The sequence below is a fragment of the Salvelinus sp. IW2-2015 genome, linkage group LG16 (assembly GCF_002910315.2).
Source record: "Salvelinus sp. IW2-2015 linkage group LG16, ASM291031v2, whole genome shotgun sequence".
Lineage (NCBI taxonomy): Eukaryota > Metazoa > Chordata > Actinopteri > Salmoniformes > Salmonidae > Salvelinus > Salvelinus sp. IW2-2015.
The window spans coordinates 25,501,403-25,527,366 of record NC_036856.1 but is presented as its reverse complement, the minus strand read 5'-3'; the positions used below and the strand labels follow the sequence as shown (position 1 = coordinate 25,527,366).

The 25,964-nt window shown below is 43.4% G+C and overlaps 1 protein-coding gene and 1 long non-coding RNA gene across 8 annotated transcripts in view; both read left to right on the top strand.

Moving 5' to 3' along the window:
- Nucleotides 1–7,077: 7,077 nt before the first annotated feature.
- The window catches only part of fryl (furry homolog, like), a 71,769-nt gene continuing 52,882 nt past the window's right edge, over nt 7,078–25,964 (top strand). For all 7 annotated transcript variants that reach the window (XM_024004275.2, XM_024004276.2, XM_024004274.2 and 4 more), the window contains exons 1-2: nt 7,078–7,645; nt 25,211–25,410. In XM_024004275.2, coding sequence (XP_023860043.1) covers nt 7,573–7,645; nt 25,211–25,410 — 273 coding nt within the window. In that variant the 5' untranslated portion in view covers nt 7,078–7,572. The remainder of the gene's footprint in view (nt 7,646–25,210; nt 25,411–25,964) is intronic.
- On the top strand, nt 10,469–11,898 carry LOC139028946 (uncharacterized). The gene is made up of 2 exons (XR_011481177.1): nt 10,469–10,880; nt 10,919–11,898. It is a non-coding gene; the product is annotated as an uncharacterized lncRNA (long non-coding RNA).

The following is a 25,964-nucleotide window of genomic DNA, read 5'->3' as shown; positions in this document are numbered from 1 at the left end:
CAGTGATCTATGGTAGGGGAGTTGATGCTCCAATGTTCCAGTATGTCTTAGATAGGCATTTTACTATGTTTTTGTTTCTCAAGGGCCATTAAATAAATGTTCACAAAAATACTTTACTATTGAATTCAAAATGGAGGGCCTGTCTAATCTCAGTTTATAGTCAAGAGCGCAACAGGCCACTCGTTATGTGTGTGCCAGCCTGTTTCCATCGTCAGCAGGGTGATGACTCGTCAGTCTATCAGCATGGCTTTGTCCTCGGTCCTGCCTGTCAGAACAGGCTCACTCTCTGTTTGCTAGTCCCTGAAACATGGCTGAACCAACTAACCAACCAATGGTCCCTCTGATAGAGCTTTACAGCTAGTCTAGACTGACAGCCTGATACACATTACCTTCAGACACACCAGGAAACGGTTTGACCCACGTGTTTAAAGATTGCTTACATGTCTATGAGACAACACACACATCTAATCACTGTAGCAGCAGTAGCAAGACGGGGTGAACGTATGAGTGTCTTACTCTGACTGAACTCAACACTGTTAATACTGACATCCCTAATGTAGTACAATGAGGTGGCTCTATTCAGGTTAGATTTGACAAAGTCACTGAGTTGCACAAACGTGTCCATGTCAAGAGCATGGTGGAACATGATTGGGTAGCACTTTGCCTGGTTGAAGGTTACCCACCTTCCCTTCTCTGGGGCTTTCCTGTGTGGAACGTGGGTGGCCCAGATGAACACCCCTCCCAAATTATGGCTCTGAGAAACAATCGGAATAAAATATTTCATTCTATTCAACCAGGTCACTGCCTTCCGCTGTATTTGAAAATAACACAGTCCTTTGATGTTGAGGAAGGTGATAATGTTGCGTGTAATGTTGAGGAAGGCGTGAGTGATTTGTGGTGTATCTTAAAGAATGAAAGTGACATTGAAATGTTTTTTAAGCTGCTCTTTCTGCAGTTTGGGACAGGTCCTGCCTCACACCCTTTCCACATGATTCAGTACCACGCCCTCAGGCTCTCATCTTGTCTGCCATGGCCTGCCCTGCCTGCGTTGGCTATTTGATTTGGTGCTCTCTCTCGCTCCCTCTTTCTCATTTGTAATTCAAGCACACTATGACATCACCCCAGTGGCGGATGTGAGTGCAGCTGATTTCAGGGCATCATTTTATCGAGACGTATTTGGTTTTAAAGGGCACTGTAGGTTTTCCTCTGAACTAAGGGTGTGTTTGTGAATGTGACTAAACACTGGTGTGGGGGGTGGAGATGTATGTGATGTGAATAGTTAGGTATTGATATAATTATCTGACTTTTTATACACAGTTTGTAGCCTAACTTTGGTATCTGGACATTCCATGCTTTGACTCTAATTTCTGTACTTTAATATGTATGCAGAACAGAAACCATTGATTTCAAAGTTTAACAACCATACAACTCTATGCACAATGACTACTTTAAACAATTTACACACATGACACAAACACGTTTACTGGGAGAACTGTGTAGATGCATAGTTTGGTAACAGAATTACGGTCAAATCTGAACTCTTTATAAACCTTTTAAATATCTGCTCCAAATGAAGGTTGAAAGATGTCTGCAGAAAGAATGGGGTGTCAGCTATGACATGACACCTGGAGTTAGAAACATCTATTTTGGTTAGTGAACTACAGCAGGTGAAGTGAATTTACATCTAACAGAATTACATCATGGCTCCTTGAGGTGTATTGTGCACAAATTCATAATTATGGATATGAATGTTATTCTCTTAATGATGTGCCCCATGTAGGTACACAAAGGTAGAAATATGCAATATCTTTTTTTTGTTGCTTATTTGGGTGATATTCTACACACGGGCTATTATTGTAATGAGCTTCGCCCCCAAGGAACACATTTGGTTGGTCCGGAGCAGACCAAAGCTAAAGAGATGATAGACATCTGTTTCACAAGTTTGGACAGTACAGTAAAGTAGATATGTACATTATACTGTACACTTATTTACTTTACTGTTTTGTATTGTACTGTTCTCTACTGTGCTGTAAACTTGCGAAACATAGACGTCTTATTGTCTATGATTTAGTCAGATTTGGTCCGTCCAGGGCGGACTGACAAATTTCAACTACTTCTCAACATCCATGGATGTCTGGTGTCAGTGGGGTAGGATGCTTGTTACAGTAAATGGAAAGAGGATAGGTGTCAGTAAGAGCCGGGAGAGGTGACACAACTGTAGAGGAGAGAAGGGGAGAGTGAGGGGTTGTAGCAGGTGACTCAACTGTTTGTGACTTATGATTTCTCATTGTAGCCAATTAAATTGCAGTAATTCTGTTACAGATAAATAAATAAAACATTAATTCCATTACTGATTTGGTAATGAAAAAGGTATGTTTCCTGATGAAAATTTGTGTGCTTGCTTCAGCTGAAAAAAAATGTTTGTTTCCTAACATAGCCATTTGTCTTGATATATTGAATGAGCGAATTATTTCAAACGGCATAAATGTATTTGGTTGTAATGTTGCAGAGTTATACGTTTTGGGTGGTCAACCACTCTAGATGTATCAGGACTAGAGGTCGACCAATTATGATTTTTCAACGCCGATACCGATTATTGGAGGACAAAAAAAGCCAATACCGATTAATCGGCCGATTTTATATTAAATAAAATAAAAGTTTTATATATATATATATATATTATAATACATATATATATTAAAAATGTTATATTATATATATATATATATATATATATAAGTTATACACACACATTTTTTTGTAATATATGACAACTGCAACAATACTGAAATGAACAATGAACACTTTTATTTGACTTAATATAATCATAAATACACACAACACACACACACACAGCTTGAAGTGACAATGATCTGAAGAGTCTGCTTAGAGACATACTCTCAATTGTTTGAATAAAATAGTTTAAGTTACCTCTGATGAATGTTTGAAAACAAAACTGTAATTTCTATATGCGGAAATCCTATTTTAATAATGGGCATGGTAAGAATTGACGACCAAGTGCGAGTCATATTTCCCATGACACCTAGCAAAATCTGAAAAGCGGTTCCTTCTTAATATCCATAGGATATTTTTTAGATTCACTAAATAAGGTTGTGTTTCGTGTAGGCTTACACCACCTTGCCAATTTATAACTGTGTAGATATCCATAGGACAAGGTACTCTGATCAATATTGGCTAAATATAAGCGAAGATAAAAAAATTTGTCGAGTGGATTTATGAAAATATGTTGACAAACGTTACCTTATCCTAGTGAGATTTACACGGGTATCAAAACGTCGAGGCGGTTTAAGCCGCATGAAACACAGACCTTATTTGAAGTAGATCAAGACATTCTCTATGGAAGACATGAACGGTAAAATAACGAAGGAACCCTTGTCAAGTTCAGCCGCAAGTTATTACAGGAATTATAACGCGTCGACTATTCTCTCTAAACCATATACCTTTGACTAATCCAGAAACTATCACCTCGAAAAAAAACGTTTATTCCGTTCCGTATTTTATCTAACGGGTGGCATCCATGAGTCTAAATATTCCTGTTACATTGCACAACCTTCAATGTTGTCATAATTACGTAAAATTCTGGCAAATTAGTTCGCAAAGAGCCAGGCGGCCCAAACTGTTGCATACTACCCTGACTCTGCGTGCAATGAACGCAAGAGAAATGACACAATTTCACCTGGTTAATATTGCCTGTTAACCTGGATTTCTTTAGCGTAATATGCAGGTTTAAAAATATATACTTGTGTATTGATTTTAAGAAAGGCATCGATGTTTATGGTTAAGTACACATTGGAGCAATGACAGTCATTGATTGATTGTTTTTTATAAGATAAGTTTAATGCTAGCTAGCAATTTACCTTAGCTTACAGCACTCGCGGCACAGGCAGGCTCCTCGTGGAGTGCAATGTAATCAGTGTTAGAGCATTGGACTAGTTAACTGTAAGGTTGCAAGATTAGATCCCCCGAGCTGACAAGGTAAAAAATCTGTCGTTCTGCCGAGGCAGAACGTTCCTAGGCCGTCATTGAAAATAAGAATGTGTTCTTAACTGACTTGCCTAGTTAAATAAAGATTTAAATAAAGGTGTAAAAAAAAAATAATAATAATCGGTAAATCGCCGCCCAAAAATGCCCCGATTTTTAATCGGCCATTCAGATTAATCGGTCGACCTCTAGTCCTGATACATCTAGGGTGGTTGACCACCCAAGACGTATAACTCTGCAACATTACAACCAAATACATTTATGCATTTTGAAATAATTCGCTCATTCAATATATCAGAGGACAAATGGATATGGTAGCAGTGAAAAACAATTACCTGAGCCAGCCAGCACAGAGCCTGATGCACAACTCTTATGGGAAAACTGGATCATAGCAGAGGGCACAAATTGTTCTATGAATCACTTGGAACTCTTAGACTCCCAAATAACTCACCCATCAAATGCTTGACAATGGAAAACATAAACCATATTGAAGCTAGTGCCTGTGAAAATGGGGCTGTGATAAATGAAATGGCCTTCGCGAGGGGCTGTGTGTGTGAAGATGAGGTTTCATTCTTAATTGGCTGGCTGGCAGCAACTCTCTGCTAGTAATTGTAGGGAGGGTCTCGCTGTGCTGTGGTGACCTTAAAGTGGCTCTCCCCTGACTCTGCTCTGTGCATCTGATAGTCAAAGCTGGGTCCAGCCTGGTAGAGGAGAGACAGGATATGTTGAAGTGGTGTGAAGGAGCTGTCGGTGGTTGAAGTCTGTTCTGAATGGTTATGGATGGGAGCTTCTAGTGAGCATTATTAGACATGTTATTGAAGACACTCCTCACGACAATATTGCGGCGCTAACAGAGTTCAAGCACCTTGCCTCTTTTACCTTGATGTATTGGGGATGAATGTTGTTCCTGCTGAACGGTGTTATTAATGCATTGGTAGGCCCCTGGCTCTAGGATGGTAGACCTGGACAGGGCCTGGGCCGGGCTGCAGAGAGCTGCCTGATTTTCATCTGATGCATTGTTCTCTGCGGCCCGGGGGGGGGTCAGGGATTGAATTACAGCTCCTCTCGATTTGTTGTTCTTTCCTCCCACTTTGTGCAGAACGCTATGGACAGGAAATSCATTCTCCGTCCTCACTGTGGCCGCATTAGAGCCAGTCAGGATGGCCAACTGTCAATCAGCTGCTGTCAGGGCATCCCTCCGCCTACTGAACACTGAGCCTGCCTCTACCTGGACCCAGTGGTTTTTTCAATTGAGCCTTGAGCACTAGTACAGATAGGCCTGTATCAGTCGATGGCTATAATGTGAACATTTCAAGTGATCATAGCTTAGTTACATTGTTGACATTCTTACTCGGGGCCCAGTGCTCTTTGATTATGTCCTGTTCTGCGTTGGACAGTTTGTACTGTTTGATCTAACCTGAGAGAGCTGATCCTGTTTTATGTTGTACTGCATTCCTGAAGGAATGAGCAGTGTTTACTCTAAACAGAGATTGTGTGTGAGAGAGAGTCCACATGATCAAGTGTGTTAGGAGTTTGGTTAAGGAACATTGCTTCTGAGAGAGAGACTGTGTTGCAGCAGAGCTTAGTATGTTGTGGTTTGGACCGAGGCCACATTATGGCACAGCCACATGCGGTCAATCATGGTCAGCAATACACAAAAACTATCCTTCCCACTGTAGGCCTGTTTGTTTAAATGGCAAAGTAATTCAGTGCACTTTACTGCTCCTTCCATCATAAGGCTCACGAATGGCTGGTAAGTGTACTGTAGGGCAGGCAGGGTGTGTGACAAAGCAGGCCTTTGTGGAGTGTTTGTTTACGATACTGAGGCCTGGTTTGGTTTTGCAGAACTTGTGTTCTGTTATGAGACAGAGAAAGAAGAGCTTCCACCTGAGAAAAACAGATGTTTTGTTAGTGATAATCTTATCTGTTTTTCTGGAATGTTTTGTGAACAAAATTAATCCTGTCTATGACCACATTAGTTGATGTCATGTGGTTTGCTTTCAGTCTGCAAGCAGGGTTTAAAAGGAGACACAAACACACACTGGGTGTTTGTCGCCAGTAGTGTGTGTGTCTGATGGCTGTTGCTGGACAAAAACTGTGATGTAATCCTATGACTTCTATGTGTGTGTCAGTTTGTTGTTGACTCAAACAGATTTAAGTATCCTACTACCCATCATGCAGTGCTCTTTGTGGATGAGAGCAGCAGCTGCAGTGGGTGGCAGTGTCCCATGTTCTGTGTCCCAGGCTGGTGAAAGGTGACTGGGTGGCAGTGTCCCATGTTCTGTGTCCCAGGCTGGTGAAAGTGACTGGGTGGCAGTGTCCCATGTTCTGTGTCCCAGGCCGGTGAAAGGTGTCCAGCAGCATAGCTACTAGTGTTGTATGGTATACCGGTGCCATGGTAATAGCACGGCACCAAAACCTCATACTTATTATACCAACATTTTAGAATACTGTAGTACCTAGGGCTGGGAATGGCCAAGGACCTCACAATATTATCACGATACTTAGGTGCCGATATGATATGCTATTGGGATACTACTCGCTGTCTTGACATCTTGCTAGCTTATCGTTAGTTAAATGTTGCTATCATGACAACACTAACTACTCTGTGTGTTCAAAATACATTTTTATAGATGGAACTTTTTATTTTTTGTGTGAAAATAATTTCTTGTTTTGTTGGAAAGCAGCTGAATGTAGTTTGAATAGAAGTGTTGATTTTTGGTTTTATGCTGCTCTGGTGTATCAACCTCATTCATTCTTCCAGTTCCTCCCTCCTCTCTTCTTCACTCTGGTTCTTCTTCTCCCTCATACTGCAGTCGGGAATGACGCATCAGTATTGCTGTGGAGAGAACAGGAAGTGTAGTTTCGATAGGCCAGCGGAGAGGGAGCGCGAAAGCAGCTCTAATGACATGTTAGCCGCGCTGGACCATATCCAGGGAACACTCGCAGCATTTTGATGACATCACCTCCACCCCAGCCCCCCCCACCCAGCTATTGAAGAGAGGGCGTCAGCAAGCATTGGTCAGCGAACAGGAGCTAGTTACAGAAGGGAGGGGTTGTCTGCGAGCCAATGGAGAGGGAGAGGGCGACGGAGGGAGACTAGCCGACAGTGCTAGCAGTAGCAGACTGYGACACGAGAAGAGGGAATATCACTGCTCCGCCCAAGAGAGTCCGCTGCCGTTCCTCCCTCACACTGAGAGGAAAGTTTTCCTACGGTGTTCATTCACATCTGTGTTGTCTGCTGGGAGCAGGATGAGGGACTCAGTGGATTGGCTCGTCAGCGGGCGTTTGGATGGAATGCAGCTCTAGAGAGCCGTGAGGCTCCTTATCTGTGTCTCTGGGTGGTTTTACTCTTCACTGAAACATCCAACAGCCTGACACTTTCCCAAGGGCCTCTCTGCACACAGCGGCTGACTGGGGCGTTTTCTATTGTTCACCATGACTCCTATATCCAGCTCCTCTGGAGAGTAGACCTGGGCTTCTGGCTCAGGAGGAGAGGTGTGTGTTTTGGGAAAGAGGAGTGTGTTTTTGGGGTACCTTTTTTAACATCCCACAACCCTCAGTGGCGTCATGCTGAGCCTGCAGGATTCACTCTTCTTTGAGATCAGCATCAAGTCTCTGCTCAAGTCGTGGAGCGGCAGCTGTGAGTACCCTTGTGACAGAGTCCCCACACCAGCACGTGATGTTTACATGCCACACCTGGCCAACAGCACGCTGATCTACCTCACACTCTCCTGGATTTACACACCACACGCATAAATACATTAATGATACCCATTTAAGACAGCTTGTTCTCTTGGATGGCCACACAATGGTTTAATCAGAGCAGAAAAGGGGAAGTAGGGAAGGGTCTAGGTACAGTGGTAGACAGATTGGGGGGGTTTGGTCCAGGTGTGCCCATCCGGTCTAGTTTGATCTATGTGCAGGTAGGAGTGTCTTTCTCCCCTCTCCTCACCTCTCTACTGGCTGTCTCTTTCTCCCCTCTCCTCACCTCTCTACTGGCTGTCTCTTTCTCCCCTCTCCTCACCTCTCTACTGGCTGGCTAGCTGTCTTTCTCCCTCGGGGCCTGTTTGCCCTGATGATCACAAAACAGAAAGGAAGTACTCTCCATGAGGGTGTCGGGTGCTTTTTGTGGTGGATAAATGTGTCTCTCTGTGTTCTCTCTCTCTCTCTCTCTCTCTCTTACTTCTCTCTCTCCTCTCTCTCTCTCTCTCTCTCTCTTCTCTCTCTCTTGTCTCTCTGTGTCTCTCTGTGTCTCTCTGTGTCTTCTGTCTTCTGTCTCTGTCTCTCTGTGTCTCCTCTTCTGTCTGTCTCTCTCTCTCTGGCTCTCTCGTCTCTCTCTCTGTCCTCGTCTTCTCTCTCTCTCTCTGTCTCGCTCTCTCTCTCTCTGTCTCGCCTCTCTCTCTCCTGTCTCCGCTCTCTCTCTGTCTCGCTCTGTCTCGCTCTCGCTCGTCTCGCTCTCGCTCTGTCTCGCTCTCGCTCTTGTGTCTCTCTCTCTCTCTTCTGCTGTCTTGTCTCTCGTTCTGTCTTTCTCTCTTCTCTCTCTCCTGTCTCTCTCTCTTCTGTCTCTCTCTCTCTGTCTCTCTCTTCTGTCTCTCTCTGTCTCTGTCTCTCTCTCTGTCTCTGTCTCTTCTCTGTCTCTGTCTCTGTCTCTCTCTCTGTCTCTGTCTCTCTCTCTGTCTCTGTTCTCTCTCTTCCTGTGGTCGTCTCGCAAGTGTCTGTGTGTGGGTCTCTCTCTCTTCGCTCTGTCTGTGTGGTGTTCTCTCTCTCTATCGCTGTCTGTGTTGTCTCGTCTTCTGCTGCTTTGGTGTCTCTCTCTGTGCTGTGATGTGTTTCTCTCTCTCTCGTCTGTCTGTGTGTCTCTCTTCTCTCGCTGTCTGTGTGTCTCTCTCTCTCTCGCTGTCTGTGTGTTCCTCTCTTTCTCCGCTGTCTGTGTGTGTCTCTCTCTCTCTCGTTCTGTGTTGTCTTCCTCTCTCGCTTGTCCTGGTGTGTGTGTCTCGCCTCTCCTTCCGCTGTCTGTGTGCTCTCGCCGCTCTCTCGCTCTCTGAGTCCCGCTCTCTCGGTATGGTGTCTCTCGCGCATCTCTCGCGCTGTCCTGTGTGTCTCTCTCTCTCGGCTCTCTCGGCTCTCTCTCTCTCGCTCTCCTTCTCTCGCTCTCCTCTCTCGCTCTCTCTCTCGCTCTCTTCTCTCGCTCTCGCTTCGCTCTGGGTGTGTCTAGCTCTCGCTCTGGTGTGTTCTCGCTCTCGCTCTTTGTGTTCTCGCTTCTGTGGGTGTTCTCGCTCTGTGTGTCTCGCTCTGCTGTTGTCTCGCTCTGTGATGTCTCCTCTCGCTCTGTGTTGTCTCGCTCTCGCCTCTGTGTGTTCTCTCTCTCGCTCTGTGTGTCTCGCTCTCGCTCTGTGTGTCTCCTCTCCGCTCTGTCTCTCGCTCTCGCTCTGCTCTCGCTCTCGCTCTGTCTGGTGTGTCTCTCGCTCTCGCTCTGTCTGTGTGGTCTTGCTCTCGCTGCCTGTCTGTGTGTCTTCGCCTCCGCTGTCTGTGTGTCTTCTCTTCTCTCTCTCTTCTCTCTTCTCCTCTCTCTTGCTGTGTGTCGCTCTCCCTTCTCTCGATTCCGTCCTGTCTTGCTTCTCGCGTCCTGTCTGTGGTGTCCTCTCTCTCGCTAGCTGTCTGTGTGTCTGTCTGCTCTTCGCTTCGTGCTGGTGTCTGGTCTCTCTCTCTACGCTGTTCGCTGGTAGTGTCTGTGTTCTCTCTTCTCTCGCTTGTCTGTGTGTTCTGTCTCTCTACGCTCTGCTGTGCTACTCTTTGTTGTTCTCTCGCTCTCTGTGTCTCTCTATCTTCTAATGGGTGTCTGTTCGTCTCTCGTGTCTGAGTGTCTCTGCTCAAATTTCAAGATTCAAGCTGCTTTATTTGGCATGAAAAACATTGTGTTCAATATTTGCCAACAGCCAACAATGGTAGCAATATACATTGTAATAAAATTTATAAACAATGACAAATAAATAACAAGAATGGCAGTAAATAATAAACAAATTAAATAAATAATGCTAGTAAACACAATAAATGGATAACAGTCAGTATCGTCGATAGGTGTATGTAATAATAAATATAAATGGAAAATTTAAACTATATACCAACTTATAACGTTAAAAATTAACTGTCACTTCACCATATTACCTCGCGGTACTAACAACTACTATCATCATATACCACTCTACCTACCCACCACCATCACTAAACACTGCTATCATTACCAATTATCACCCCATACCACTACTATTTTGGGAATGAAAACAACAATAATAATAGTAATAACAAAATAACAGTAATAACACATAACAAGTATAATAAGTAAGTTACTGCGTTACTATGCAGATGTTTAATTTTCAGTATCCCTAAAAGGCTATTTATGGCAGGCAAATACATATTTGGCTGCAAGAGGAGCCATTGCTCCTTCGCCCATGAGTATTTTTAGTTTTTCCTCTGGGTTTAATAAGTTCAAATTTGGAATAAATGTAGTCATTTCTGTGAATAATGAATCTCTTGGTGAGGAATATTTATCACAGTAAAGGAGAAAGTGCATCTCTGTRTCTACCTCCCCTGTCGTGCAGTGACCACATACACGCTCCTCTTTGGGTAGCCATGTCTTTTTATGTCTGCCGGTTTCTATTGCCAATCGGTGGTCACTCAGCCTGTACTTAGTAAGGATCTGTCTCTGCTTCGTATCTCTGACAGACTAGAGATAATCAGCCAATTCATATTCTCTGTTTAGGGTCAGATAGCAATTTAGTCGGCTTTGGGATTTTGTTTCATTTTTCCAATGTTGTATATATGAGTCCTTTGATTGGTTCATGATTTTGTTTATTGGAATTCTTTATTTTGAAGCAGTGCTGGTGTTAGCTTGGTTGGTTAGGTCCAACACCAGCTGACTGAGAGGGCTCGTTTCTGGGCTCAGCTCTTGGGTTTGAAGTGCTTTAAATTGCAGACTCGAATTTGGACTTGAATTTAGATGTAGCCAAAATTTTAATGATCTTTTCTGTATTTTCATTATTACTGGAAAGCGYCCCAATTCTGCCCTACATGCATTAGTTGGTGTATTTCTCTGGACTTGTAGGATTTTCCGACAGAATTCTGCATGTAGGGCTTCAATTGGATGTTTGTCCCACATTTTAAAGTTTATTGAGTGGCCCCCAAACCTCACTTCTGTAAAGAGCTATTGGTAGGATTACACTGTCAAATATTTTGGTCCAKATTCTAATTGGGATGTTGATTTTGAATTTCATTTTTATTGCATACAATGCTCTGCGGGTTTTTTCTTTGAGTGCATTCACTGCCATATTAAAGTTTCCCGATGCAGTTTTTTAGTCAGACCAAGGTAGGTGTAATTTTTTGTGTGTTCAATTATGGTGTTGTTCAGGGTGAATTTATATTTGTGTTTCTGACATCTGTTTTGTTTTTGGAAAATAATGATTTTAGTTTTTGGGAAATTTACTGTCAGGGCCCAATTATGGCAATATTGCTCTAGAATATTAATGTTCTGTTGAAGGCCTTCTTTGGTTGGTGATAGAAGTACCAAGTCATCAGCATATAGCAGGTATTTCACCTCTGTGTCAAATAGTGTGAGTCRTGGGGCTGGAGAARGGTCCAACATGTCTGCTAATTCATTGATATAAATGTTGAAAAGATTTGGACTCAAACTGCAGCCTTGTCTCACACCTCGACGTTGTGAAAATAATTCTGTTCTTTGGTTTTTGATTTTTATTGCACACTTGTTTTCTGTGCACATACATTTTATTAAGTCATACACCTTACCACCAAGCCCATTTTATAGAATAGCCCTTCGTGCCGAATAGAATCAAATGCTTTTTTAAAGTCAATAAAGCAAGCAAAGATTTCGCCCTCTTATTTTTGGTGAATGTGTTTATTAATTAATGTGTGTAAGGTGCATATATGGTCAGTAGTGCGATGGTTAGGGCGAAAGCCAATTTGACATTTACTTATACATTTTTTTTATTGAAGAAAGGTTTGAATTCAAAATGCTACAGAAAACCTTTCCCAAGTTAATGGTTACGCAAATTCCCCTGTAATTATTGGGGTCTGATTTGAGATGAGCCCCTGGTTCCAGACATCACGGAAGCAGCCAGAAGATAAAACCATGTTGAACAATTTAAGCACAGCATTTTGCAACTCAGGTGTGCTGTTTTTCAGCATTTAATTTCTGATGTTGTCTAGACCACAAGTCTTCTTTGATTTAATAGATTTGAGCTTTTCATTTAGTTCRTGTTGGGTTATTGGGTAATCTAATGGATTTTGGTTGTTTTTAATGACTGATTCAAGGATGTTCAATTTTTGGTTCTGTTTGTGGGATGTTTTTGTATAGATTATCAAAATAAGTTTTCCAAATTCCTACGTCTTGTATGGCTAATTCCTGTGGCTTTGTTGTGCTTAAATTGTTCCACATGTTCCAGAACTGATTTTGGTCAATTGCGTTTTCAATTTCATCAAGTGTCCTGTTGGTATAATTCAATTTCTTGCGTTTCAGTGTTTGTTTATACTGTTTCAAAGTATTCATAGCGTTGTTCTGGGTTGTTTTGCTGCTTATGTTTTTAATTTGACATTTGTCTGAGGTGTTTTCTAATTGTTTTAATTGTTTTTCTAATTATCAAACTATTTTTCAGAAACTTTTTGTTTCTGATGTTGCATTTCTTTGGTTTTCTCAAATTTGCTTTCGATGCTGCTTTTTGGAATATGCAGTTGATGTTATGAGTAACTGAATTGACACCATCTTTATTGTTTTGGTATTGTGAGATATTGAAGAACTGTAGAGTTCATCAATTCATTTGAGTTCAATGTTTCAATTAATCTCTCTGCACTGTTTTGAGCCCATCTGCACGATTGGTTTATGTTGTAGAGTTTATTGGGCTATTTTTTTTTGAGTATTGCCGGTTAATTTCTTCATTAACACGTTGATCTGACTGTGATCTGACAATGGTGTCTGTGGTCTGACAGTGAATGCACTAATGGAGGAGGGGTCTATGTCAGTGATGGCATAATCGACTACACTTGTCCCAAGAGCTGAGCAGTAAGTAAACTGACCTAAAGAGTCCCCTCTGATTTTACCATTAAGCATGTACAGGCCTAAGGCTCGACAGAGATGCACTAACTCCTTCCCATTTTTGTTCAGTGTTTGGTCAGGACTGTTTCTATTATTTATAATAGGGCTACTGTACAAGGAGGGGTGTCCAAATATGTGGTGGTTACCTCCCGCATCAGTGTAGTCAGGCTCAGAACSGGTTCTTGCATTGAAATCTCCACAAAGAAGCATTTTACCCTCTGCCTGAAATGTAATGATTTCTGTATGGAGATTGTCAAAAAACTGATCATAAAATGATGTATCTGAAGGAGGAGAATAAGCTGCATGTATGTATACATCATTGTCACAYTAGATTGTACCTTTGTTAAGTTATAGCCAAATGTGGTTAGTACCTTTTTTTTCTTCATTTAATACCGTGTAAAGTCCTGCTTATGCCAAATATTTCCACCAGAGTCCCGGCCCCGTTTAACATTTTTATGTTTGATTGATGGCAGTWAACCTTCTCTGTAGCCTGAGGGACTCTGAGTATTTGTCTCCACCACACCATGTTTCTAGTAGGATTATGATGTCCTTGAAGTTTTTAAGATATTCTGTATTTTATAACCAAAATGTGGAGAGAGCGGATAGTTAATGATCTCATTTATAGTAAGTGATATTCACTGGTTTGAGTAAAATACATTGGTGGGAAGAAAAAAAAGATGTATACAGTGGGAAGAAGATGTCCTTCAGGTTTCGGGGCTGTCGCTGGGCAATACGGACTTTCAGCTCCCTCCAAAGATTTTCTATTGGGTTCAGGTCTGGGGACTGGCTAGGCCACTCCAGGACCTTGAGATGCTTCTTACGGAGCCACTCCTTAGTTGCCCTGGCTGTGTGTTTCGGGTCGTTGTCATGCTGGAAGACCAGCCACGACCCATCTTCAATGCTCTTACTGAGGGAAGAGGAGGTTGGCCAAGATCGCGATACATGGCCCCATCCATCATCCCTAATACGGTGCAGTCGTCCTGTCCCCTTTGCAGAAAGGGGATGCTTTGCAGAAAAGCATCCCCAAAGAATGATGTTTCCACCTCCATGCTTCACGGTTGGGATGGTGTTCTTGGGGTTGTACTCATCCTTTTCTTCTCCTCCAAACACGGCGAGTGGAGTTTAGACCAAAAAGCTATATTTTTGTCTCATCAGACCACATGATTCTCCCATTCCTCCTCTGGATCATCCAGATGGTCATTGGCAAACTTCAGACGGGCCTGGACATGCGCTGGCTTGAGCAGGGTACCTTGCGTGCGCTGCAGGGTTTAATCCATGACGGCGTAGTGTGTTACTAATGGTTTTCTTTGAGCTGTGGTCCCAGCTCTTTCAGGTCATTGACCAGTCCTGCCGTGTAGTTCTGGGCTGATCCCTCACCTTCCTCATGATCTTGAGGCCCCACGAGGTGAGATCTTACTGGAGCCCAGACGAGGGTGATTGACCGTCATCTTGAACTTCTTCCATTTCCTAATAATTGCGCCAACAGTTGTGCCTCTCACCATGCTGCTTGCTATTGTCCTGTAGCCCATCCCAGCCTTGTGCAGGTTTACAATTTTATCCCTGATGTCCTTACACAGCTCTCTGGTCTTGGCCATTGTGGAGAGGTTGGAGTCTGTTTGATTGAGTGTGTGGACAGGTGTTCTTTTACAGGTAACGAGTTCAAACAGGTGCAGTTAAACAGGTAATGAGTGGGAAACAGGAGGCTTCTTAAAGAAAAACAAACAGGTCTGTGAGAGCCGGAATTCTTACTGGTTGGTAGGTGATCAAATACTTATGTCATTCAATAAATGCAATTAATTACTTGAAAATCATACAATGTGATTTTCTGGATTTTTAGATTCCGTCTCTCCAGTTGAAGTGTACCTATGATAAAAATGACAGACCTCTACATGCTTTGTAGTAGCAAAACCGGCAGTGTATCAAATACTTGTTCTCCCCACTGTATATCCACAGTAAAACGAGTCCTATATCGACATAACCTGAAAGGCCGTCAGCAAGGAAGAAGCCACTGCTCCAAAACCGCCATAAAAAAGCCAGACTACGGTTTGTAACTGCACATGGGGACAAAGATTGTACCTTTTTGGAGAAATGTCCTTGGCCAAAAATGAATCGTTATGTATGCAGGAAAATGGGGGAGGTGCTTTGCTGCAGGAGGGACTTGTGCCTTCACAAAATAGATGGATTCATGAGGAAGGAAAATTATGTGGATATATGAAGCAACATCTCAAGACATCAGTCAGGAAAGTTAAAGCTTGGTCCAAATGAATCTTCAAATGGACAATGACCCCAAGCATACTTCCAAATTTGTGGCAAAATGGCTTAAGGACAACAAAGTCAAGGTATTGGAGTGGCTGTGATGTTTTAGGCCGAGGTATGTATAATTGTTTTGTGTGCTCTAGGGCAACGAAGTCTAGATGTAATTTTTGTATTTGTGGTCTGGGAACTGGACCTTCTTTGGAACACCATTATTTTTGTCTTACTGAGATTTACTGTCAGGGCCCAGGTCTGACAGATTCTGGGCAGAAAATATGGTGCTGCTTTCACCCTCCTTGGTTGGGGAACAGAAGCACCAGCTCGATCAGAAACCTGTAGACATTTGACTTCAGATTCTAGTAGGGTGAGGCCGAGTGCTGCAGACTGTTCTAGTGCCCTCGCCAATTCGTTGATATGTATGTTGAAGAGGGTGGGGCTTAAGCTGCATCACTGTCTCACCCTGCGGCCCTGTGGAAAGAAATGTATGTTTTTTGCCAACTTTAACCGCGCACTTGTTTGTGTACATGGATTTTATAATGTTGTGTGTTTTTTCCCCCAACACCACTTTCCATCAATTTGTATAGCAGGCCCTCGTGCCAATTTGAGTCGAAAGCTTTGTTGAAATCATCAAAGCATGAGAAGACTTTGCCTTTGTTTTGGTTTGTTTGTCAATTCATGTGTGCAGGGTGAAATACGTGGTCTGTTGTACGGTAATTTGGTAAAAGGCCAATTTGACATTTGCTCAGTACATTGTTTTCACTGAGGAAATGTGCGAGTTTGCTGTTAATGATAATGCAGAGTATTTTCCCAAGGTTGCTGTTGATGGAAATCCCACAGTAGTTATTGGGGTCAAATGTATCTCCCACTTTTGGAGTGGGGTGATCATTCCTGGGTTCCAAATATTGGGGAAGATGCCATCGCTGAGGATTGTTAGATTTTAAGTATAGCCACACACACAGCAGCTACGTTCGGATCTGTGCAGGCCCTTTAGACAACTCAGTTAAAATTACACATACCCGTGACAATCATATCAGATCCAACCCGTGACATTTAGAATTATGGATCTGGGCGCACTCGGGTCTCGGGTACAGGTGGATCTGTGAATACTTTTTTTTAAGCACAAAACAATTCAGGGAACAGGGATCTTGAAAATCAGAACGTCTGTATTTTGAAATACCCTGGTATATCGCCAGTGCCTAACCGTGAGTCATTTATGCTGCTCTTACGTTTCACGAGAGTGACGCGTGTAACTTGTTGTTGTTGGCCAATAATAAGTGGCAATAGGCTACAGTCAGAGCCTCTGTTTGTGGCTGAAGTTAGGACCGATCTAATCAATGGAAGATAGAAAAGTTAAAGGAAAAGGATGGTCATTATAGCTTAACAGCCAACATGTAGGCTCCTACTTAATATTCTGAATGGAGTTGTTATTTGTAACTGTAGGATGTGAAAGCGCATGCACTGCAGCCTCAGTTAGCCTAGCTAACTAGCTTCTCCCGGTTTGATGCAGTCAAGACAGGTACTACGTAAACATATTTTATAAATAACCTCCTATAGCGCGAGTCGACTTGGTTGCTGTCTCTCCCTCCCTGCTCRTCATGTCACTTGCTCACAGTACGGCCCCTCCCCCGCCTGCTGGAGAAGCTCCTCTTTCTCTGCTTTATCAGTTCCAGTTAATAAAGTAGCTTTCCTCACTCGTATCGGACCGGGTCTGGAGCTGACCAGGTCTATATGGAACGGTGTTGGTTGTCATCGGCTCTGTTCAGAACAGTTATATTTGAATAAATAATTGTTGCATATCGGGTCTGGGTGAGAAAGCCCCAGGTCCACTTCGGGAATGGGTCCAACTTTTTGGATCCGTTGAGACATTTACCTTCTTGTGTGCACTTCCGGTAGTACTGTATACCCCTGTATGGTACAGAGACGGTATGAAAATCTGGATACCGCCAAGCCCTACTCTGGCTCTCGCTCTGTCTGTATCTTGGTAGCGCTCTGTCTGTATCTTGGTTGCTCTCTGTCTGTATCTTGTTCTCTCTGTCTGTATCTTGGTTGCTCTCTGTCTGTATCTTGGTTGCTCTCTGTCTGTATCTTGGTTGCTCTCTGTCTGTATCTTGGTAGTGCTCTGTCTGTATCTTGGTTGCTCTCTGTCTGTATCTCTGGTTTCCACTCCGGTTATGGATGTGTCACAGCAACCTAAAAGGTCCTCAATGATGTCACCATTGCCCTTGATTCTAAGCAATATTGTGCTGATAATTTTATTTACTTGGCCAAAGCTTTTGATACGGTAGACCATTCCTTTCTCGTGGGATGTATTGGTGTCTTTGAGGGGTCTTTGGGCTGGTTTTCTAACTACCTCTCTCAAAGAGTGCAGTGTATAAAGTCAGAAAATCTGCTGTCTCTGCCACTGCCTGTCACCAAGGGAGTACCTCACGGCTCGATCCTAGGCCCCACACTCTTCTCAATTTTCTTCAACAACATAGCTCAGGCAGTAGGAAGCTCTCTCATCCATTTATATGCAGATGATACAGTCTTATACTCAGCTGGCCCCTCCCTGGATTTTGTGTTAAATGCACTACAACAAAGCTTTCTTTGTGTCCAACAAGCTTTCTCTACCCTTAACCTTGTTCTGAACACTTCCAAAACAAATGTCATGTGGTTTGGTAAGAGGAATGCCCCTCACCCCACAGGTGTTATTACTATTTTATTACTAAAATATCTTTGTCGCTCTCTGTCATCCCATGGGATGGCTAATGTTTCCTCATTGATCGGTCTTCTCATTGACTCCCATTTATTATTGGTATACAGCACAGATCACATCAGAGTGCCTGTACTCCATCCTATTGACCTAACTCTTCATCCAGACTACTGGAAGGTTACAGTGAGGGCCATTACTGAAGCGGTGTGTTTGCCTCAATACATCTGTTATTTTGATTATCAAGAAATAGTCTGTTTTCTGGAACAGTGATGACCCTTTTGACTATGACTAAACTTTTTCTGGCTTAGTCTCATATTTATCCTAATACTTCCTCAGTATCTGTGGCCCAGTGAATTTATAATTTTAGTAACCGATTTCTGATCGACTAATTTATGTTGTGTGTTATGTTCAAGCAAAGTTAGTGGTGCTTTATTTTCGATTGCCACACTGCTACTAGTACCCTAATTGTAAACTAAACAGGGTTGGTAATTCAGTCTGCCTCAGTAGCTAGCTGCTGACTCCTTGTAAAATGATCAGTAGAAAAGCAAGCTGACTGTTGGGTAAACAGTTTTTTTCCCTTTGCCTCTCTTTCTCTAATGAATGCCCCTCTCCCCTCTGTTCCCCCTCTCTGTGTTGGCTGCCAACTCTTCGTCATTGGACCTCTCAGTAAGAACAATGCAACTGTCACTATGCTACTCTGCCAAAACTTTTATCTCCTGCGCTCTCCTTTTTCTTTCATTCTTTTCCCCCTATATTTGATGTTCCAGCCCCCTGTGTACTCTGTCCTGCTCAGCCTGTCCTCAGCTCCTCTGCAGTCACAAGTGTTCAGCCAAAACACTCATTATAACAAGATGGTTCTGTGATCACCCTGCTAGGCACTGGCCTCAGTACAGATAACCCTGCCATCAGTCTGCTTGTTACACCAGGATTATTCATGTCCCTTTTAAACACTGAATGCTTTTTAGTAATGTTACTTTGCTTGTGTGATAAGAGTAATTGGACAGATTTACTGCAGTGTTGTATCTGATTTGTGGATTGTATTATTTGGAACTGAATGAGGGCAGTAGGCACGGATTGGAATCTGCACATGTTCAGACACGTTGTTAGAAAAGTACTGTAAGTGTAAACATTTAGCTCTCATGCAGTCAAACACATTCCATTGTTCCTGGTTGTCCTGAGAGCGGAAGTGAGAGGCCTTAGGGAGGGCTCTATTTTTACTGTGTCGAGGTGGAGTCAGACTCTAACAGTTGTGTAATCCCACTGGGTGCTCTGTTTTAATTGCAGGCATGAGCTCTTCTCTCTGTCGCAGTGGGAGTTCTGGACCTTTGGTACGCTCGGCATGGAGTACATGTGGCCTGGTTCATCTCCACTCACAGAACCGTAGCTACTAGACTCTCGCTGGAGGCCTAGGCTTTCAGTAGGTACCTACAGAATCTTTAGCCCATTCATTTATCAGCTATTGAGACCAAATATTTTTTTGCTTGATAATTTGATGAATGAAAGCATAGCTTTTGTGTGTTGCTAGAAGGTAGAGAACGATCTTGGTAATAGGTGAGTGGTTAATGGCTGTGCAGGTGCATCACATTTATTAGTCTTGCAGACACATACCACGGAGTCGTTCCTCTTTAGAACGTCCTCCTCTTAGCAAGATAACGAGGCAATCTGGGCCGGGCGTAGTTGTTTACTTGCCGTCACAAGGTCGTGTTTGCATTCAGATTTGAATGGGGTGTTGAGGGATTCAGTACAGTATTAAGTAGGTATAGTGACAGGCCATGCAGCAAGTGGAAGCAGCTCTGGTGTTTGCAATGGGGTTAGTTGGTGAAATTCCTTAAATCAAATAATATCCTACATTTTTGGGGGATGGTCGAGATTGTTTTTAACTTTGAATATCCTGTGCGTCTCGGGAGATACGGTGCGCTCTGCAGCAGGGCAAGCGATGGGCAGGGGCTGGTGTGTGAAAGGGAGAGAGAGGAAAAAGTAGGCACTGACTCGCGCTAGTAAGACAAACTTGTAAATGCCGTAGGTTATCTATCATCCCACCTGGCAGTGCCTGTCTTTACTGCATCAAATCGATGTAAAGAAGCAACCTTAGCTAGCCAGATGTTAGCTTGCCAGCTAGGCTAGTTGAGGCAATTTTTTTTTATGCGCTCCCCGTCCTTGCCTACAACAACTCAATTCATATTAAACACCCTACCTGTCGGGTTGCTTGTTGTAGCCTACTTCTCATTTAGCAAACTTAATTCCGTCATTTTAATTACATTGTGCTTTGATTAGACATCTCCCACTTCACCTTGCTCCACATGGAGCCTCTGACTGTAGTGTCAACAACAAGCTCCAGGCGTGGAACCTGTGGAGGCTATAGGGAGTGTGATTTTATGGGGCACACGTCATAACTACATTCAGAACTTTGTTTTATTAAATTAATCATTTTAAATGTCATGGTATCCTTGTGTGTAGCAATGTCAGATAATTGTATTTGAGACAAAGCCTGTTAATTGTTAAAATAGGCCTATATTTCCTCAAATGAATACTCTTGCAAGTATTCTAATACTAACGTCCGTTCGGATATTSTAATTACCATGCCCATCCCCAGAAGGGAGAGATGTTGCATGTCACAAATGACTCCGCATTGAGAGAGGGGAAAGATGGGCAGAGCAGGGCAGAGACCTGGCCAGGGAAAGGATGCCTTGCATGTTTTTCTTCACCCTGTTGTTGAGTGGAAATGCACAAACAATGTTGTTTCTAATTCCTGTGAGCCAGGCAGTCAGCAGCCCAGCTGGCCCAAGGCGAGAAGGGGAGGGAGAGAATTAGAGTGAAGGGGGGAGAGGAGGAGGAAGAGCGAGTGAGGGAGGCTGAGGCCACAGGACAGTCATTGGCTGTAGGGAGTTGGCTATGTGACATCATCAGGGGAGAAAGGGGGTGTTGGTGGAACACGGTAAACAAAGAGGGAATGTTTGAAAGGCTCTCTGTGCTGCAGAACAACATTTTAACTACGCTCAACTGATGCGCCCCAAAATGATACCCCCATTCACCCCAACACTGTGCTGTCCCCGACTCTGAGCCCTTTTACATAAAGCACAGTGTCTGTGTTGGCCGCGGTGCCGCTGCGCTTGCTGAACCATTAGAAATGTCCAATGATGTTTGTTCTGCTAATAAGGCTGCCACCTCTAGCTCTTTGTGGCTGTTACTGTACCAGTGGACTAACTTGTGTGGCTGCTAATTCAAATAGAGAGTGGTGTAATGCTACTACTGTATAGGCAAATACCACCCAACTCTGAAACGCCAACACTTTAGTTCGGGCCTATTACGCAACCATCTGAGTTAAGCCTATGCTGTCTGTGTGTGTCTCTGTTTGTTCAGTAGGGTTTAAATGGGTGCGTTGCTGGGTGTTAACATCTTTCCTCCTCTTCTGAAAAACTCCTACATTTTTACTGCGTGCCATTTTACTCCTTGCTATTGTTTGAAGTTTTGGGAACACATTAGTGTTCCCATGGTAACAGGAAGAAACAGTAATATGTTTCCTGGGAGGAGGAAGGTCGGGGTTCAGCTGACGAGTGGCTGTCCGTCCCAGAGTCCCCTCTTTCCTGGCAGAGCAGACTGTGTCCTAGTCCAGCAGCAAACAGGCCGTTGGTCTCTTTATAAACTTCAGAATGGGAAGATTTCTTTCCCACCATCCTGTGTGTTTTCTACCAGTTTGTGTGTTAAAGGTTGTCTGTGTTGGCACAAGCTGTCCTGGTATGTCAGTGAATGTTCAGTGTAGCTCCATGTTTTATTGATGGACACAGGAGAGGATTCTGTTTTGAATGATGTGGTGGTTTGTTTTCACCTGTTTCTAGGGAAACCAACAGCACAGATCAAATGAAGGCTTAACGAATGGACACCATGGCTATATTCACTATTTAAACGTGCATGTACCAACCATCCCACATGCTCCCACATGCACACACTACTCTCTCTTGAGGTGAGTTCCTATGCTGACCCCTTTAGGTATGTGTTACAGGAAGCTTGTGTAAATATTGAGAGCTTCTGTGCACAGATTCACCTTTCTGCATCCAGCCGAGTGCGTTTTAACTGTATATCACTTCTCRCTTTCTGCTGTGGTGGGCTCAACTGAACTTAATATTCATCTTTACATAACTGTGTGTGAGTCTGAGATTATATTGTTGCTCTTAGTTTGTTCAGTGGGTTTTAGGGGTGTAGTCCAGTGAGGCCTATGCTCCATCACTTTTATCCAACTCAGATATTTCAAGATGTCCTCATGGCTTGCAGTTAGTTTGGCGATTGCTAATGAAATCAAGCTACGACTAGGCTAGGCATGTGTTAATGTTTTCACTGTGCACCAGCTGACATACTAGCATAGCTCCTCTCTGAGGTTGATTTTCTATCTGCTTGGATTATAGCTGACCCCTGACCTCGTGTCATGTGAGGGTTGGTCTCTGACTAGGGCTGTGACGGTCTCCGTTATAACTGTTCGAATAGCCAAAGTGTATCTGACCTAGTGCTGACCGCATTTAGTTGACAGGTCGGTTGTTTGGTCAATAGGCTCTTGGTCGGCCGAGATTKTTTTTTTTTAGTCGAGCAGTGGCAAAAATATGTAAAAAATTGATGGCACACGAGACGCATGTCTGATTCACATCTGTCTGAGTGGACTAGTCCATTGCTGAGGCCGCGGGGGTGGCACACCAGTAGTACATTTACCATTTATTCCCATTATAATCTACAATGCTTGTTTGGTTGTGGTAATTTCTGTTCATACATTCAATATATTATTATTACCCTCTTACCGTTGTCATTGTTGGAGTGGARACGTTGTTTGCAGAGAGCACAACCTAGGCTACACTTGTGAGGAGCACGTTTAGTTTTATTTCATTCCATTTAGAAGATTGAAGTTTGTTTGGAGCGCTCCTGTCAATCTTGATTACGCATATAGTAGTAGGACTAGWCTACCTGGCCTCCGTGCAAATGTAGACCTATAAATGTGCCCATTTGGGGATCTGATACAATTTCTGATTGTCTTAACTCACCATCACTGTGGAGCTTCTCAAATGTTTTCTTCGCCTCAAACTGTAAGTAAACAAAGTCTGTTTTTACATCCACTGAGAGGCTACATTGAGGAACTATTGTCAATTTGAAAAACCTTTCCAGCTCTGTCCCTTTCAATTACCACTCAGCATGAAAGGGGGCGAAAATGTCATGCTCTGATCCGGTGGAAACGCCATAAAATAGGCCTACCTGATTACTTCTTATGCAAAACAGCATACAGCTGTCTGTCTGTCTGCAGCTCAATGGTGAGGGGAAACTCMTGAGTACCAAGAATATGTTATACAGTGTTGCAAGTTTGCTCAGAGGAGCCTCAGGATGGACCAAGTTATTTAACCAGGTAAGCTAGTTGAGAACAAGTTCTCATTTACAACTGRGACCTGGCCAAGATAAAGCAAAGCAGTGCGACACAAACAACACAGAGTTACACATGGAATAAACAAGCGTASAGTCAATAACACAATATGAAAAAAAAGTCTATATACAGTGTGTGCAAATGGCGTGAGGAGGTAAGGCAATAAATAGGCCATAGTAGCGAAGTAATTACAATTTAGCAAATTAACACGAGTGATAGATGTGCAGATGATGATGTGCAAGTAGAAATACTGGTGTGCAAAAGAGCAGAAAAGTAAATAAAAACAATATGGGGATTAGGTAGGTAGATTGGGTGAGCTATTTACAGATGGGCTATGTACAGCTGCAGCAATCGGTTAGCTGCTCAGATAGCTGATGTTTAAAGTTAGTGAGGGAGATATAAGTCTCCAACTTCAGCGATTTCTGCAATTTGTTCCAGTCATTGGCAGCAGAGAACTGGAAGGAAAGGCGGCCAAAGGAGGTGTTTGCTTTGGGGACGACCAGTGAGATATACCTGCTGGAGCGCGTGCTACCGGTGGGTGTTGTTATCGTGACCAGTGAGCTGAGATAAGGCGGCGCTTTACCTAGCATCGACTTATAGATGACCTGGAGCCAGTGGGTCTGGCGACGAATATGTAGCGAGGGTCAGCCGACGAGAGCAAACCGGTTGCATTGGTGGGTGGTATTAGGGGCTTTGGTGACAAAACAGATGGCACTGTGATAGACTGCATCCAGTTTGCTGAGTAGAGTATTGGAAGCTATTTTGTAAATGACATCGAGGATCGGTAGGATAGTCAGTTTTACGAGGGTATGTTTGGCGGCGTGAGTGAAGGAGGCTTTGTTGRGAAATAGGAAGCTGATTCTAGATTTWATTTTGGATTGGAGATGTTTAATATGAGTCTGGAAGGAGAGTTTACAGTCTAGCCAGACACCTCGGTATTTGTAGTTGTCCACGTATTCTAGGTCAGAACCGTCCAGAGTAGTGATGCTAGTCGGGCGGGCGGGTGTGGGCAGTGAACGGGTGAAATGCATGCATTTGGTTTTACTAGCGTTTAACAGCAGTTGGAGACCACGGAAGGAGTGTTGTATGGCYTTGAAGCTCGTTTGGAGGTTAGTGTTGTTTGCAGAGAGCACAACCTAGGCTACACTTGTGAGGAGCACGTTTAGTTTTATTTCATTCCATTTAGATGTATACAGAATGGTGTCGTCTGCATAGAGATGGATCAGAGAATCACCCTGATCATATCAATCATATGAAGAGTTTATTATATATTAAATGAAACTGTTCCAGGAAAATGTGCAAATGAAGATCATAACTGACACTCAGATCAGTAGAAATGGTTGGATAACTTGGCACTCCAAATGGAAAAGGTTTTCAACCACTGGTGTAGCCTATTACCGGTTAACTTCAGGAGTATAACAGCAGAAAATGTGAAGGCCAGCAGCAGCAGGAAGGTCGGGAACATGTTTATTTCTTCTGGTTAGGCTATATTGATCTCTGGCTCCCTCTTTAGTCATTTGTGTGTTCATTTTTAATCGCAGTGCTTATATCATCAGACAAGCTCAGTAGCCTACATATAGTTGATTTGATTCAAAACATAGGGTGTGTCTATATATGGAAAAATAAATACGTTTTAAAAAATTACCAATCGATTGGTCGAAAGAACAGACTACTTTCTGGTCGACCAAGATAAAAAAACATTGTCGGGGACAGCCCTAATCTGACCTCTGTCCTCTCCCTCTCTCTCTCTCCCTCCCTGCAGCCTCAGCCCCTGTCAGCAGCCTGAGTAGACGCCGCGCCCCCTCCGTGGCCCCCCTGACGTGGGAGAAGCGCACCGCCGCCATGTCGAGCATCATCATCGACCCCGAGCTCAAGCCCGGGGAGTTTGTCATCAAGAGCCTGTTTGCTGAGTTTGCTGTGCTGGCTGAGAAGAAGATTGAGGTGGTGATGGCCGAACCGCTGGTGAGTTGCTGTGATCCGAGAGGCAGAGGGGACGCAAGTAAGACCAAATTCCAAATCAACCCCCAACCCTGAATCCTAGGCACTTGACTGAAATAATTGATTAGGTGTAAGCAATATTCTGACTAGTATTACCATGTGCTATTACCTTTCAGATCTACATGAAGTGCCTAGTTGTAGGGGCTAGCCCAGCGGTTGATTTGGAATGAAACACTATTAGCTCACTAGCCCTGTCCTGAGTTCCTAGGTCCTGGTTGCTACATAGCATTACTTGGCTTAAAGGCCAAAGAGGTTACAGGTTAAATGTTTCTAGTGACTGCCTGTGTTCAGTCTGTAAACAGACTTCTCCTTAAACTTAGAGGGGTGTGTGTGTGTACAGGCCTGTGTGGGTGTGATAAATGAGACGCATGCATTCCAGTGTGATTTCCCAGAATGGGGGGGATGTTATTTTCTTGGAATAATGAGCTTTGTTTTACTCATATCAAGACTCCGTGGGAGGTACAATTCCTTGCCCTAGCTAGGGGCTGCTGGGAGGGTGTGTGTTTGGAAGGGGGAGT